The sequence below is a fragment of the Procambarus clarkii genome, chromosome 92 (genome assembly GCF_040958095.1).
Source record: "Procambarus clarkii isolate CNS0578487 chromosome 92, FALCON_Pclarkii_2.0, whole genome shotgun sequence".
NCBI classification, from domain to species: Eukaryota; Metazoa; Arthropoda; class Malacostraca; order Decapoda; family Cambaridae; genus Procambarus; species Procambarus clarkii.
The window spans coordinates 1,664,096-1,679,095 of record NC_091241.1 but is presented as its reverse complement, the minus strand read 5'-3'; the positions used below and the strand labels follow the sequence as shown (position 1 = coordinate 1,679,095).

At 43.2% G+C, this 15,000-nt stretch overlaps 1 protein-coding gene across 8 annotated transcripts in view; it reads left to right on the top strand.

Annotated features, from left to right (window-relative positions):
* The window catches only part of LOC123775189 (inositol-tetrakisphosphate 1-kinase), a 70,858-nt gene that overhangs the window by 32,064 nt on the left and 23,794 nt on the right, over positions 1–15,000 (top strand). For 6 of the 8 annotated variants that reach the window (XM_045770153.2, XM_045770154.2, XM_045770157.2 and 3 more), the window contains exon 9: positions 4,090–4,122. The exons of the other annotated variants lie outside the window; for them this stretch is intronic. In XM_045770153.2, coding sequence (XP_045626109.1) covers positions 4,090–4,122 — 33 coding nt within the window. The remainder of the gene's footprint in view (positions 1–4,089; positions 4,123–15,000) is intronic. 8 annotated transcript variants of the gene reach the window in all.

Below are 15,000 nucleotides of genomic sequence, written 5' to 3'. Positions count from 1 at the left end.
ATATGGAGCGGTTGTGTGGTGCCCATATCTTAAGAAGCACATCAACAAACTGGAAAAGGTGCAAAGACATGCTACTAAGTGGCTCTCAGAACTGAAGGGCAAGAGCTACGAGAAGAGATTAGAGGCATTAAATATGCCAAAACTAGAAGACAGAAGAAAAAGAGGTGATATGATTACTACATACAAAATAGTAACAGGAATTGATAAAATCGATAGGGAAGATTTCCTGAGACCTGGAACTTTAAGAACAAGAGGTCATAGATTTAAACTAGCTAAACACAGATGCCGAAGAAATGTAAGAAAATTCACTTTCGCAAACAGAGTGGTAGACGGTTGGAACAAGTTAGGTGAGAAGGTGGTGGAGGCCAAGACCATCAGTAGTTTCAAAGTGTTATATGACAAAGAGTGCTGGGAAGACGGGACACCACGAGCGTAGCTTTCATCCTGTAACTACACTTAGGTAATTACACTTAGGTAATTACAGACACACACACACAGACAGACACAGACAGTGGCACCTCAACTTACGATTGCCCCTACTTACGATAATTTCGAGATACGATGTAAATTTCATCGAAAAATGTGACTCGACATCCGATGGTGTCGTCGACTAACGATATTTGTTGGTACACGTTCGGGTCAACCGAGCGCGTAGTTCCCGGTCACACGGTCCGACCTGCCTCAGTTTACTACAGCTGCCCGCTTAGTGACGATCGCGCCTATAAGAAATTCCGCATTTGTGGTGATTTTTTGCATTTTGAACATTAAAGTAATTATTATATAATATGCCATGAGTCCCAGGAAAGTCAGTGATAAGGCTCAACATATGAAAACCCATGTAAGGATGACCATAGAGCAGAAACAAGAGTACAGAATGTCTCTTCCTCAACAATTAAGAAAATGTGTGCAGCATGGGAAGAATTGCAAACCTTTGCTGAAACGAATCGCCCAAATTAAGATGCAGTAGGCCGTTGCCTTAACCTATTCAATGACACTGTGATGCATCATTACAGACAAATGTTAAAACGAAGGGAAAAACAAATGTCTATTGACAAATTTGTAGTGAGACAAACAAGCACTGAACCACAACCAGGTCCTAGTGGTATTCAGGCGAAACGTAGGAGAGAGAGTACCCCAGAGAAAACATCACTGTCTGATGTGTTAATGGAGGGGGATTCCCCTTCCAAACAGTAACAACTCTCCTCCTCCTCCCAACTCATCACCATCTTCCATACGCCATCAAGAGCCCTCCATAAAGGTACGATCAACTTAGGTACTGTATTGTAGTTAGAATAAAACATTGTATTCAGTATAAAATGTATTTGTATGTTAATATTGTGGAGGGTAGGGAACGGATTAATTCAATTCCCTTTATTTCTTATGGGAAAAATCACTTCGACTTACGATATTCCGAGTTACGATCTGTCTCTGGGAACGGATTACCATCGTAAGTCGAGGCCCCATTGTACATTGTCTCTGATTACCGCCCTCATTTGTCTGTCAGTTAGAAAAATTTTCATCCATGTCAGAAGTCTCCTTGTCACCCACCCCTCCTGCATGTTCATTTCCAGAACATTCCAGAATAATAATGTGGAACTGTCAAAAGCCCTTTTTAGATTCAGATAAACACTATGAACTTGACCACCTCTTTCCTGTAGTACCTCTGTGGCTCTATCATAAAAGCTAAGTAGATTTATTACACAGGATCTTCCTGTTCAAAATCCATAGTGTTTGGCCATTATTATGTCATTACTGTACACTCAACCCATTTGGCATTTACTATTTTTCTAGTGGTTTGACTATCACGTTTGTTAATAACATGGGTCTATAATTTAGAGGTTCCTCTCGACCACCATTCAGTGCAGAACTATTGGTGCTCTGGAATGCTATCTCATGCCTGCTGAGTTTGTTGGGGCCAGAGTTGTTCACCTTTAACCCATGTATGGTGCCGGGCTATTTAGCATTTGTCACCCACAGGCGCATACCAAAAAAAAAATATATATATTTTTTCTTCTAAACCTGTTAATTTATGTTCACTGATCATGGGAAAAATAATAATAAAATCGTAAGTGGCATATATTTCCCGCTATAGGACGGGGAAGTCTGGCAAAAAACAGGCGCTGACTCAGCGTGCGTCCCAAACGGTCTGTTGCTCGCCAGCTGTCAGGCAGGAGTGGCCACAAAGAGATAATTACCTAATTATTTCAATGTCTGATTGATTTTTCGTAGTTTTTTGCTGTAATATTATTCAGTAGTGTGTAGTGTGATATATAATAAAATGAGTGAATCATTGCTGTACTCAAAAATATGGTGTGCATATTGATTCAATTATGTTCATCAAACAGTAAACAAATACTTTGTTGGTTATTACACTACTGTATATACACAGGTTATATATAAGTATCTGCATGTTTTGTTCACCATAACGAACCACTAAGTTGGTATTACGAGTCAAAAAGTAGCGAGGAGTGACAGCCACACACCAGCCAGCCACTCGCTGCCACTCACTGCCACTCACTCCCTCAACACCTCACTCGCCCACATTCTCCTCCCACCATACTGTTTTTGCTTTTATATACAGACACATTATATATAAGTATTTACATGTTTTGTTCACCATAACTGTACATCTAAGCTTGTATGGTGAGTAAATGCACAAAGACGTAGCTACTCACACAGTCAGCTGGTGGCAGCCGCCCTCAAGGCCAGACGCACTAATATTTCTCCTCCAACAATACTGTTTGTGGTGTCAACAATACTGTTTGTGGTGTTATTACGCTATACACACACATTATATATAAGTATCTACCTGTTTTATTCACCATACTTGTACAAGTAAGCTAGTATGGTGCCCAAAGACCATAGTGGTCACCAGTAAACAACGTAAGTTGTGCAGACGACGCACCTCTCTCACCAAAATGGCGGCTCCCAGCCTACTCCTATTGCTGTTATTACACTCTATACACACGTTATATATAAGTATATACATTTGTGTTCACCATAGCAAACCACTAAGCTGGTATGGTGAGTGCAGTCAATAAAAGGTGGCCACACACAGTCAGAAGAAAACGCCACAACCCTCCCTCCCACAGCATTACTCTTCCCTCCATAGAGCACAGCGCTAAATATCACCACAATCCTGCTATTATCAGAATCCTGGTCAGTTTTATCGCAGTCAGGGGTCATCTGTAATAATATCATCGTTAAATAATAGCAAGAACATGTATATTATGGCATTTTTAGGCGATGCTGTGGTCACAAGCTGAACCGCAGTGCTGTGAGCTCATGCTGTGTGTGTCAGGCTTGGTAGCTCACTCAATACTGAGGCCCCTCACACCCGGGAATTTGGCCCACGATTTAAAAAAAAAATGGCGTCTGTTTACAAGAGCCCTGATGAAGGTGTGGTGAACCCTGTGTATCCGCGGGCTGTTTAAATCTTGCGCGGTACTCCAAAACAACATATGATGCAGAGCGCAAGTTACTGCAAGTCACTCATCATATGATGTCTTGCGCAACTAAAGGGTTAATAAACTGTCATTTGCCAGGTTTTATATTTATTTATTTATTAAAGTAGGGGTTTTTGTTTTTTGAGAGTTTATAATCAGTTCTCAGTTTTGTGTGTGTCTTAGATCCTCAAGATCTCATTGCTTGGTTGAGAGAGGCAGAGTCAGGATCTGGCTTTTCATATATTAGTGTGGGTCTCAAAGCCTGACATGATCCTAAGGCTTAGTGGTACCAGCATATAAGTAACGGGAAGGAACTGAAAGCCTTTCAGAAAAAAGACTGTTTCCTTACATGCTTAATTTTTTCAAATACCGGTGCTGTACATGAATGTCGGTTTGAATTCTGATAACTTGACCTAGTTTATCTTTCATTAGCATGGAAAAATTGTGTGAAACTTAGACAAATTCATGGTTAAAGGAAAACTTCACTGTTGCGACTATTTTTTATTTGTTTGCATCTGCTGTTCTTGATAACAAATTATATTTTAAATATATTACTGCATGATATATAAATATGCTAGTGTTGAGTGATAATTTATCTTTAGATGTTTGTATTTTATTATTATATATATTATTTTCTTTTCAGTTGATGGTTGCTTTGATATTAACAAGCTTGCAGGTATATAATATATGCTGTATTATCATAAATTTAATGTAGACTTGGGATATTCCATTATCATTAGGTATAGTGAACAGATGCATAATATGGCACTGGACCTTTCAATGTTCTTATTTGTATATTTGTTTATCTACTTGTGTGTGTCTCTTGATGCATTGTTACCCATTGCCCCATTCTTTCTGGAGGGCTAAACACTGGCTCCCTGAAGCTAGCTTGCTCAGAGGTTCCCTCAAATAAGTCACATCAGCCTTAGGAGTCTCATGTCCTGTTGCTGATGTACATGAACACAGACCTCCCCAAGTCATCAGCATTCATTATCAAGTCCCATTTCTTTTAACATAAGTGAAGTCCATCCTTTGGACTATGTCCTTTATTCTTTTGGTTCCTCCTGCAGGATCTGGATCTTGCTTGCCATGTGGACCCAATCTTCTTCAAGTTTGGGTCAGCTTCCACCTTTTGGCTATGGTACTAGGTTCCAGATTTGTCCTAGCTTGCTGACAACCCTTTCCTTTCCTTGGGGAGCTTGGCATGGCTTTCGCTGAATCCAGATGTTTGAGTGGCAGAAAGTTGGTTCAGTCTTTCAGGTGTTCTTGGTCATTGCTTCCTTTATGTTGCTTGAGAGCTACATATTTGCTCTGGTACTTCCCCAAGAACATGGAGATGGAAGCTTCATGTTCTGTTGCCTTTGTTCCTTAGAACACTCACAGTGAAGGATTACTGGGCTCGTGCTCACTTGATGGCTGTTTTGTGCATCTGGGCAGTTGTTGAGCTGTTCTCTGACCAGCTCTTTGGCAGCCTGGATGTTTCGGCATCTTTGCCTGGTGGAGCTGGCTTGGCTCTGGTTTCAGGCACTGCTTGCTCGGTGTCTGAACCCGGGGCGTTTTCTGCGGCTCTGCCTCTTCCATCGGTTCTTGCCAATCCGGTATGTGGCTGGTTTGATTTACTCCGCTCTTTGGGTTTGGTCTTTTTAATGCGGGTGTATCACCACTTGTATGGTCATCAGGTGGCTTCATTGATGGTGTCCCACCTGTGGTCCTCATCTCGGCGACAGTATGAAGTCTCTTGGCGTTCTTTTCGCCATTTCCTCTCTTTGTAGGTTGTCTTCTATTTCTGTTCGGGTTGTCATGTCCTTTCTTTCTTGGCTCTTTCAGGACCGTCATCTTGTGCCTAATACTGTCACCTCTTATTGTTCAGCACTGGTGGAGCCACTCCAGTTTGCGTTCGGGGTGGTTACCTTACCTTGAGGTTACCTTGAGATGATTTCAGGGTTTGGCATCCCCGGGGCCCGGTCCTCGACCAGGCCTCTTAGTTGCTGGACTAGTTAACCAGGCTGTTGGACATGGCTGCTCGCACCCTGATGTATGAGTCACAGCCTGGTTGATCAGGTACCCTTTGGAGGTGCTTATCAAGTTCTCTCTTGAACACTGTGAGGCAGTAGGCCAGTTATGCCCCCTTATGTGTAGTGGAAGTGTGTTGAACAGTCTCGGCTGTCTGATGCTGATAGTACCGAGTACCCATTGCATTATCCACAACAGGGTGGATGTCACTTCTGCCCCTTTCCATAAGCTTTCTCATGCTTTGTTTCACCTCCGGCCTGCTCGTGCACCACCTGAGCCGTGCTGGTCCTTAGACAGTCCTCTCTCTCCTTTTTTCTCCTCGGTTTGTGGTGGTTCCTTCGATTCACAATTGCTTTTAGAAGGCTTTGTTTCTGTTGGCATTGGGCTCTGGGGGTCGGGTTGGTGAGCTTCATGCTCCTCCCTCGCAGAGGTTTCTGCTCTTTCGGTCCTGGTGGAAGTTTTGTTCGGTTGCAGCTATCTCCTTTTCTGGAGAAGAATGAGACGGCAGGCTTCTGGAGGGGACCCTTGGGTTATTGATGCTTGGTTGGTTAGGCCGGAGGTGCATCATGGGTTGTCTGGTTGCGGCCCTGCACAATTTAACCTGCGCGCGTCGCCTTCTGTGGCTGTGTACGAGCTTTGTGTTGATCAGATTTCCTGCGCTCCCTGTTCCAGGGCTCAGGTCTCAGGTTGTCCGCAGAGTTGAGTCTAGCAAGCCTGCAGTCTACCCTCGTGCCCATGATATTCGTAAGTACTGTATAGTATGCTGCTTTGGCCACTGTGTTTAGAAACATGTCTTGGGCTGACATTTGTGCACAGGGGTTTTGAGGTCAAACAGGGTCCTGGCCGCCCATTATTTGGTGAATGTTCCTGGTCCCAGTCGTTCATGTGTTGCCTTGGGTCACAGGTTGTAGCCAATTGTCTGGTCTTCGAGTTGAGGCATGCAGTGCGGCCGCCTTCCTGGTAAGTCCCTCTTTTTATTTATCTTTGATTATGTAGCTTCAGGGAGCCGAAGGAGCTCTCTATAGAAAACCAGCGTTGAATGTAATGAAATGCGATTTTCTGAGTGAGCCCCGGAAGCTCCCTGGCACCCTCCCTCCCCCCAGTAGGCTGTTTTGTTTTTGATGTTCAGCCTCTGAACTGAGGTGTGAGCAGCCGACGCAAGGGTCCAGGGCTGCCCCTTCCTAGGGAGGGGAGGGCTACGAGGACAAGCGGTGCTGTGTTGGTGAATGACATTTGCTTGTTTACTTGTTTCCTTTGTTTTCTTTTGGGAGTTCTGTCTCTCTGTTCAGTTTTTTTTTCCCCAATTTCCTACCATGTGGGGTTTGCTTTGAGATACCTACCTTTCTGGGTGTCTAATCCGGGTCGATGGCAGATGGAATATCCCAAATACAAGGGGGGGGGTTTTCCTAAGGCCATTGCTCCTTGCGCCTCTCTGAGGAGGCCATGTTCTGGCTAGTGGTCCCCAGTAAACAGAACTCCATTGACTGAATCCCCAGACTTGTATAGCGTATATCAGTCCGTTAGCTATAGGAAGCTTCCGGGGCTCATCCAGAAAATGGCGTTTCATTACATTGTGCTTTTTTTTGTTTTTTCCTGAGGAGGCTGTGTCTTTAGTTATTTTGGCAACTGCTGCTGCTGCCTTCTAGTCCCTTAGTCAGATTCTTTTGCAGAGAGGTTCTGTCTTGCCTGCTTGAAGATGACTCTGTGAAGTTGGGTCTTTGCCGGCTGATGGTTAGGATAGGTCTCCATTGGAGTCTGATTCTCGAACCTTTGCACTTCCTTTGGCTGGGGTTCCTTCTGGTCGATGATGTTTTCATTTGTTGAAAGGTGCCTGTGCTCAGGGTGTTTTTGTGCCGGCCCTTTACATGTGTTTTTAACGGAGCTGGTGGGGGTCATCTGGTCCATGTTGTCAGTACTCGACCTGGTCTCATGCATTCGTGGGCTTACCAGGACGTGGTCTTAGCTACGTTGTTCGACTCTGGCATGGCCGAGTTAACAGCCTCTCTTCATTGGGTTTACCAGTTCTTCCTGATCCCCAAGAGGGAACTCTGTGGACCTATGGTACATTCTCGACCTCTTGGGATTGAATAATTTCATTCCTTGCCTAATCTTTTTGCATGACTAGCCTTGTTGTTGCAGGCAGATTTGTGGATGGTGTCATTGAACCTCAAGGATGCATTGTGGTACATTTCTATTCACCCGAGTCTCTGGAACTGGTTAGGGTTTCTTTTGGGAAGTCGAGCATACTGCTTCTGGATTCTTCTTTTTGGCTCGAATCTGGATCCTCAGATTTTTTCCAGGTTAATATGGGTATGTGTAACCTGGCTAAGTCTCTTGGGGTTTGTGTCTTCGCCTATCTCAATGACCGGCTGCTTTATGCTCCCAGACAGTCAATGTATAAGCTTTCCATTGATCTGGTTCTATTCCACCTTGCAAGGTTCAGTGCCATGTTCAGATTTGGTTAAGCTTGCTTTGCTCCATATGCAGTGCCATTGCTGTCTGGTGTTGGACCAACCCTGGGTGACTTGGCAGTTGTTGGTTGTTGTGCAGAAGCCTGAACTTTGCCTGAGTAGTGTTTTTTCCTGAGCAGGGTTTGTTTTTTAACATTATACCAATTTCTCTGGTTTTAGCCGTTTCACTACTGCTGGGACCATCAGGCTGAGGCCCTGTTTGTCCTTCATTGGCTCTTTCATCACAGGCTTCATTTTCAGGTTTTTCGAGGTTCAGTTCCATGGCGCCTTCCTTTCCTGACACTCGATGTATTCTCAGATGCCTTGGCTCTAGTTGGGAGTTTTGTGACCAGTGTTAAACAAGCAGGCACACAGCATAGTGCACAAATTTGTGGTGGTATGGCATGTCTTATGGAAAGTTCTCTTTCCTCTTAACTCCATTCTCAAACTCCATTCTGACTATTCCCCAGTGGTTCATTTGCTGAATCGTGAGAAATTACTTCGGTCATCTCAAACCTAAACCCATACAAATCTAAACCAGTGCCTTGAAAAAATAAGCTTGGTAGCACTACAAATATGCTCAAACTGCATACCTCTAGGAAAAGAGATGCAGACTGGAATGAGAATGATGCTTCCTTGATAGATAAAGAAAACGAATCGCAGATAAACTTGAATGCCCCACCCTATCTCAAGAAGGACAAAGAAGGCTATGTAGAGAAATAGAAACGATTGAACTAAAGCTACAAGAATTGTTTAAAATCCAGGAGAAGCAAAGAGAGCAAAGAGCCGTCAGTGACTTAGAGAGAGAAATCTGAACTACTTTATTTCCTATGCAAAATCTAGAACAAAAACTACATCTAGTATTGTGCCCCTGCAAAAGTGAGATGAAACTTTCACAGATGACGACAAAAAAATAAGTGAAATACTGAGGCAACAGTATTATTCTGTTTTCAGTGAGCCCTTAAACACACAGAAGATTGATAATTTAAACAAATTCTTAATGACCGATGCAATATTAAATCATGTTTCAGATGTCACCCTATCCCTACTTGATTTTGAAGTAGCTATAGACAGTATGGCTATGCATTCTGCACCAGGCCATGATTCCAGGAATTCCATATTCATCAAGAATTGTAAATTACCACTTTCACAGATCTTTAGCATATTTTGGAGATGGAGCCTAGATACTGGTGTTATCCCTGACACAATAAAAACAGCAGAAATAGCACCAGTCCATAAAGGAAGGAATAAAGCAGAGGAAAACTATAGGCTGATAGCACTAATATCACACAAAAATCTGTGAAAGAGTGCTAAAAAGTCTGATCACAAAATACATGGAATCACATCATCTACATAACCCTGGAAAACATGGTTTCAGAACGGGGCGCTCTTCCGCCCTTTATTTCCTATCACAGTTGCTGGACCACTATGACATGACCTTAGATGCCATGGAGGACAAACAAAACACCGACATAATATACACAGACTTTGCAAAATCCTTTGACAAATATGACCATGGTGTTATTGTGCACAAAATGCGTTCAAAAGGAATCGCTGGAAAAATAGGAAGATGGATCTACAATTTCCTGACTAACAGAACCCAATATGTAATAATTAATACAGTAAAATCCTGACTTTCAACCGTGAAGAGCTCAGTCCCCCAGGGTACTGTAATTGCTCCAGTACTCTCTCTCATTTTGGACATAGACAAGGACACAAACTATAGTACTGTATCATCCTTTGCAGATGATACTAAGAGTTTTATGAGAGTAGATAACTTGCAGTCCTTGTGACGTAGTGGTAAAGCACTCGCCCAGCACTTTGCGAATTATTTGGCTTGGGTTCGTATCCTGTCCCGGGATGATTGTCTGGGTGCTAATCCTTAACTGTAACCATTGTTCACCCAGCAGTGAACATATAGTATCAAATGAAGAAAAGTTCCAGTTCCTGTGCTGTGGAAAAGATAAAAATATAAAAATGAAAATCACGTAAAAATGCAGTCAAATAATACCATAGAAAGTAAAAGGAATGTAAAGGATTTGGGTGTAATCATGTCAGAAGACCTTACCTTTAAAGAACACAATAAAGTATCCATCACATCTACAAGAAAAATGACAGGTTGGATAACAAGAACCCTTGAAAGAAGAAATGCTGTACCAACGACGATACTTTTCAAGATGCTAGTGCTCTTTAGAGCGGAGTACTGCTGCACAATGACAGCCCCTTTCAGAGCTGAAGAAATTGCTGACCTGGAGAGCGTGCAAAGATCCTTTACTGCTAGAATCCTCTCGGTAAAACATCAAAATTTTTGGCACTGACTAAAATGCCTAAATCTGTATTCTCTAGAGTGCAGGTGGGAGAAATGCATAATAATTTACATACGTGGAAAATATTAGAGAGGCTGGTTCAAAATCTGCGCACAGAGGTAACACCACATGAGACCAGAAGGCATGGTAGGATGTGCAGAATAGCCTTGTTGAAAAGCAGAGGTGCAATAGGTACTCGGAGAGAACTCTATCAGCATCAGAGGCCCGAGATTGTTCAACATGCTTCCACTACACATAAGGGGCATAACTGGCAGACCCCCTCACAGTGTTAAAGAGAGAACTGGATAAGCACCTCCCAAAGGATACCTGGTCAACCTGGCAGTAATTCATACGTCAGGCTGCGAGTAGCCGCATCCAAAAGTAAGGTTGACCAGACCATCAACCAGGAGGCCTGGTCACCTTGACCCCCGGAATCCACGCAAAGTATCCCGATTTGAAGTGGGTCTCGGCAAGTAACTTGGCTTCAGGGTTCTTGGGGGTTTTGGTTCTTTGAGCAGTTCATATTCAGGGTGTGTCCAACATTCTTGTGGATGGTATCTCCATTCTTTCATATTTCCACTCTGTGGAAATGTGACAGAAGGAAGCTCCAACGATGCTTCCTTCTGTTGGCTCTGCGAGACAATCAATCACCATAAAGTGATTGCAGTTCCATGTTAACAAACACACACACACACACACACACACACACACACACACACACACACACGTCTAGAGACGAAGTGGAAAAAATGCTCAAGGAGCTCGGTAAGAACAAAGCAGCTGGCCCAGATGGCGTTTCACCATGGGTTCTGAGAGAATGTGCATCTGAGCTCAGCATTCCACTTCACCTGATCTTTCAGGCATCCCTGTGTACAGGAATCGTAGCAGACGGGTGGAAACAGGCTAACATAGTTCCAATCTACAAAAGTGGCAGCAGGGAAGACCCCCTCAATTATAGACCTGTATCATTGACAAGTGTAATAGTGAAAGTATTGGAAAAACTAATCAAAACTAAATGGGTAGAACACCTAGAGAGAAATGATATAATATCAGACAGACAGTATGGTTTTCGATCTGGAAGATCCTGTGTATCGAATTTACTCAGTTTCTATGATCGAGCCACAGAGATATTACAGGAAAGAGATGGTTGGGTTGGCTGCATCTATCTGGACCTAAAAAAGGCTTTCGACAGAGTTCCACATAAGAGGTTGTTCTGGAAACTGGAAAATATTGGAGGGGTGACAGGTAAGCTTCTATCATGGATGAAAAATTTTCTGACTGATAGAAAAATGAGGGCAGTAATCAGAGGCAATGTATCGGAATGGAGAAATGTCACAAGTGGAGTACCACAGGGTTCAGTTCTTGCACCAGTGATGTTTATTGTGTACATAAATGATCTACCAGTTGGTATACAGAATTATATGAACATGTTTGCTGATGATGCTAAGATAATAGGAAGGATAAGAAATTTAGATGACTGTCATGCCCTTCAAGAAGACCTGGACAAAATAAGTATATGGAGCACCACTTGGCAAATGGAATTTAATGTTAATAAATGTCATGTTATGGAATGTGGAATAGGAGAACATAGACCCCACACAACCTATATATTATGTGAGAAATCTTTAAAGAATTCTGATAAAGAAAGAGATCTAGGAGTGGTTCTAGATATAAAACTATCACCTGAGGACCACATAAAGAATATTGTGCAAGGAGCCTATGCTATGCTTTCTAACTTCAGAATTGCATTTAAATACATGGATGGCGATATACTAAAGAAATTGTTCATGACTTTTGTTAGGCCAAAGCTAGAATATGCAGCTGTTGTGTGGTGCCCATATCTTAAGAAGCACATCAAAAAACTGGAAAAGGTGCAAAGACATGCTACTAAGTGGCTCCCAGAACTGAAGGGCAAGAGCTACGAGGAGAGGTTAGAAGCATTAAATATGCCAAAACTAGAAGACAGAAGAAAAAGAGGTGATATGATCACTACATACAAAATAGTAACAGGAATTGATAAAATCGACAGGGAAGACTTTCTGAGACCTGGAATTTCAAGAACAAGAGGTCATAGATTTAAACTAGCAAAACACAGATGCCGAAGAAATATAAGAAAATTCACCTTCGCAAATAGAGTGGTAGACGGTTGGAACAAGTTAAGTGAGAAGGTGGTGGAGGCCAAGACCGTCAGTACAGTAGTTTCAAAGCGTTATATGACAAAGAGTGCTGGGAAGACGGGACACCACGAGCGTAGCTCTCATCCTGTAACTACACTTAGGTAATTACACACACACACACTCACACACACACACACACACACGCACGCTCGCTCTCTCACGCACGCTCGCTCTCTCTCACTCGCTCTCACTCGCTCTCACACTCGCTCTCACTCACTCTCTCACACTCGCTCTCACTCGCTCTCTCTCGCTCTCTCACACTCGCTCTCACACTCGCTCTCTCACACTCGCTCTCTCACACTCACTCTCACTCGCTCTCTCACACTCGCTCTTACTCGCTCTCTCACACTCGCTCTCACTCGCTCTCTCACACTCGCTCTCACTCGCTCTCTCACACACGCTCTCACTCGCTCTCTCACACTCGCTCTCACTCGCTCTCTCGCACTCGCTCTCTCGCACTCGCTCTCTCGCACTCGCTCTCTCGCACTCGCTCTCTCGCACTCGCTCTCTCGCACTCGCTCTCTCGCACTCGCTCTCTCGCACTCGCTCTCTCGCACTCGCTCTCTCGCACTCGCTCTCTCGCACTCGCTCTCTCGCACTCGCTCTCTCGCACTCGCTCTCTCGCACTCGCTCTCTCGCACTCGCTCTCTCGCACTCGCTCTCTCGCACTCGCTCTCTCGCACTCGCTCTCTCGCACTCGCTCTCTCGCACTCGCTCTCTCGCACTCGCTCTCTCGCACTCGCTCTCTCGCACTCGCTCTCTCGCACTCGCTCTCTCGCACTCGCTCTCTCGCACTCGCTCTCTCGCACTCGCTCTCTCGCACTCGCTCTCTCGCACTCGCTCTCTCGCACTCGCTCTCTCGCACTCGCTCTCTCGCACTCGCTCTCTCGCACTCGCTCTCTCACACTTGGGATTATGTTTCCAGATTGTGAGGCTTTCCTGAGAATCCTGTATCTCTTGCCTCTTAATTCAGCTGTTTCTTTGGGTAGTTTATCCCCATTTGTATGGTGTGCGAGTTGTTGGTATCACACACATTGGCAAATGCCTACAGCCCACCAGCAAGCAACACATGGACAAAAGAGAAACTAGGTGACAAACAAGAGGGCCTCATACTGATCATGAGAGAATATAGTAAGATCAGATAAAGATAAATCACGATTCTTGGTGCTGGGGGACTTTACCTTGAATGCAATAGATTGGGAAGCCTATGAAGCAAGATCGGAGAATATTTGGACAGGCAGATTTGTGAACCTCATTCTGGAGACATTCATGTATCAATGTCAAGCAGGCCACAAGAATGAGGAAACAGGGTCCTGGTGGCTTATTATTTGATCAGTGTCCTTGGTCCTTGTCGTGTTCCCCTTGGTCAGGTTTCTGATCTTAGTGTCTTGCCTATGCGAGTGCAGTCTTCACTCACCTCCTCTCCTGAAAATTCCTGTGCTTTCTTTGTGCTATGTTGTTAGCTAGCTTCAGGAAGCCACCATTCAGCCCTCAATAACTAAGGTAAACTGAAATTCCACATGTACTTTTATATAGAGCTAAAACATGTTCCACTTTCTATTCAGTATGGTACAGGTAATATACTGTGCTAAAAATGTATTTGTTTGGTTTTCTGTTCCTTATTGCATCTTCTGCTTTTGAATGAAAGAAGAGTTACCTTTAATAACAAGAAGGTTCCAATTATTATTTTTTAATTATAATTACATCATCAATCTCATAAAATTATTTTGTCTTATTTTAGCAATATCCCAAGTCTGCATAGTTGCAATATTACTAGCAAATCATTTCTGTACTTATTATGTCTCATTCAAATTTTAATGTTATTCCTGACAGTATTTACTTTATAATCTAGATTTCTAAAAATACTGTAGTAAGTATAGGAGTGTTTTGTTGATTTTTTTCTAAATATTTTATTTATTGATTTATGTTCTAAGCTTGTGTGGGTGATAAACAACACATACACGTGCGTGCGCACGCACGCACACATACACACGTATGTAAAGTGTAACCTTGCTTGGGCAGACTAATTGGGACCGGTTGCTTTCTTCTCCAAGAAATCACTCCACTTAGCATTTTGCCACGTTTTGTTCTGCTCCCAAGTGATAGTAAACATCTTGTGTACATAAAAACAACAAAATGTCATACAAACAATACATTTTAAAAAGAGTAGAATGTAAAATAATAAAAAATAATAATTAAAGCAAAATAATGTTACCGTTTAACATTCCTTTCTGAGCTGGATCCTATGATATTTCCTGAGCCAGATCCTTATGGTAGAATTAGGACTCATAACCCCCACTAGGCCAGGGCTGACCTTGTCTTATGCTGTGATGAGTATCTACAATATGCAAATGGATTTATGAAAGGAATTAGGGAAGAAAAACAGTGGCGAGCTGAACTCTTGCAACCACTGAGGGATTGGCTCATTGTAAGACAAGAGCGTGATGTACACGCTAATACTCCCCTAATACATTCAACATTAACTGCAAGCAATAATTAGTAACAGTATGAATAGCAATTATTGCTCTGAAAATTCCTGGTGTTGAAACTCGGTACCTCTGCCACCACCATAAAAGGAATACTTCACCCAGAGAGAGAGAGAGAGGGG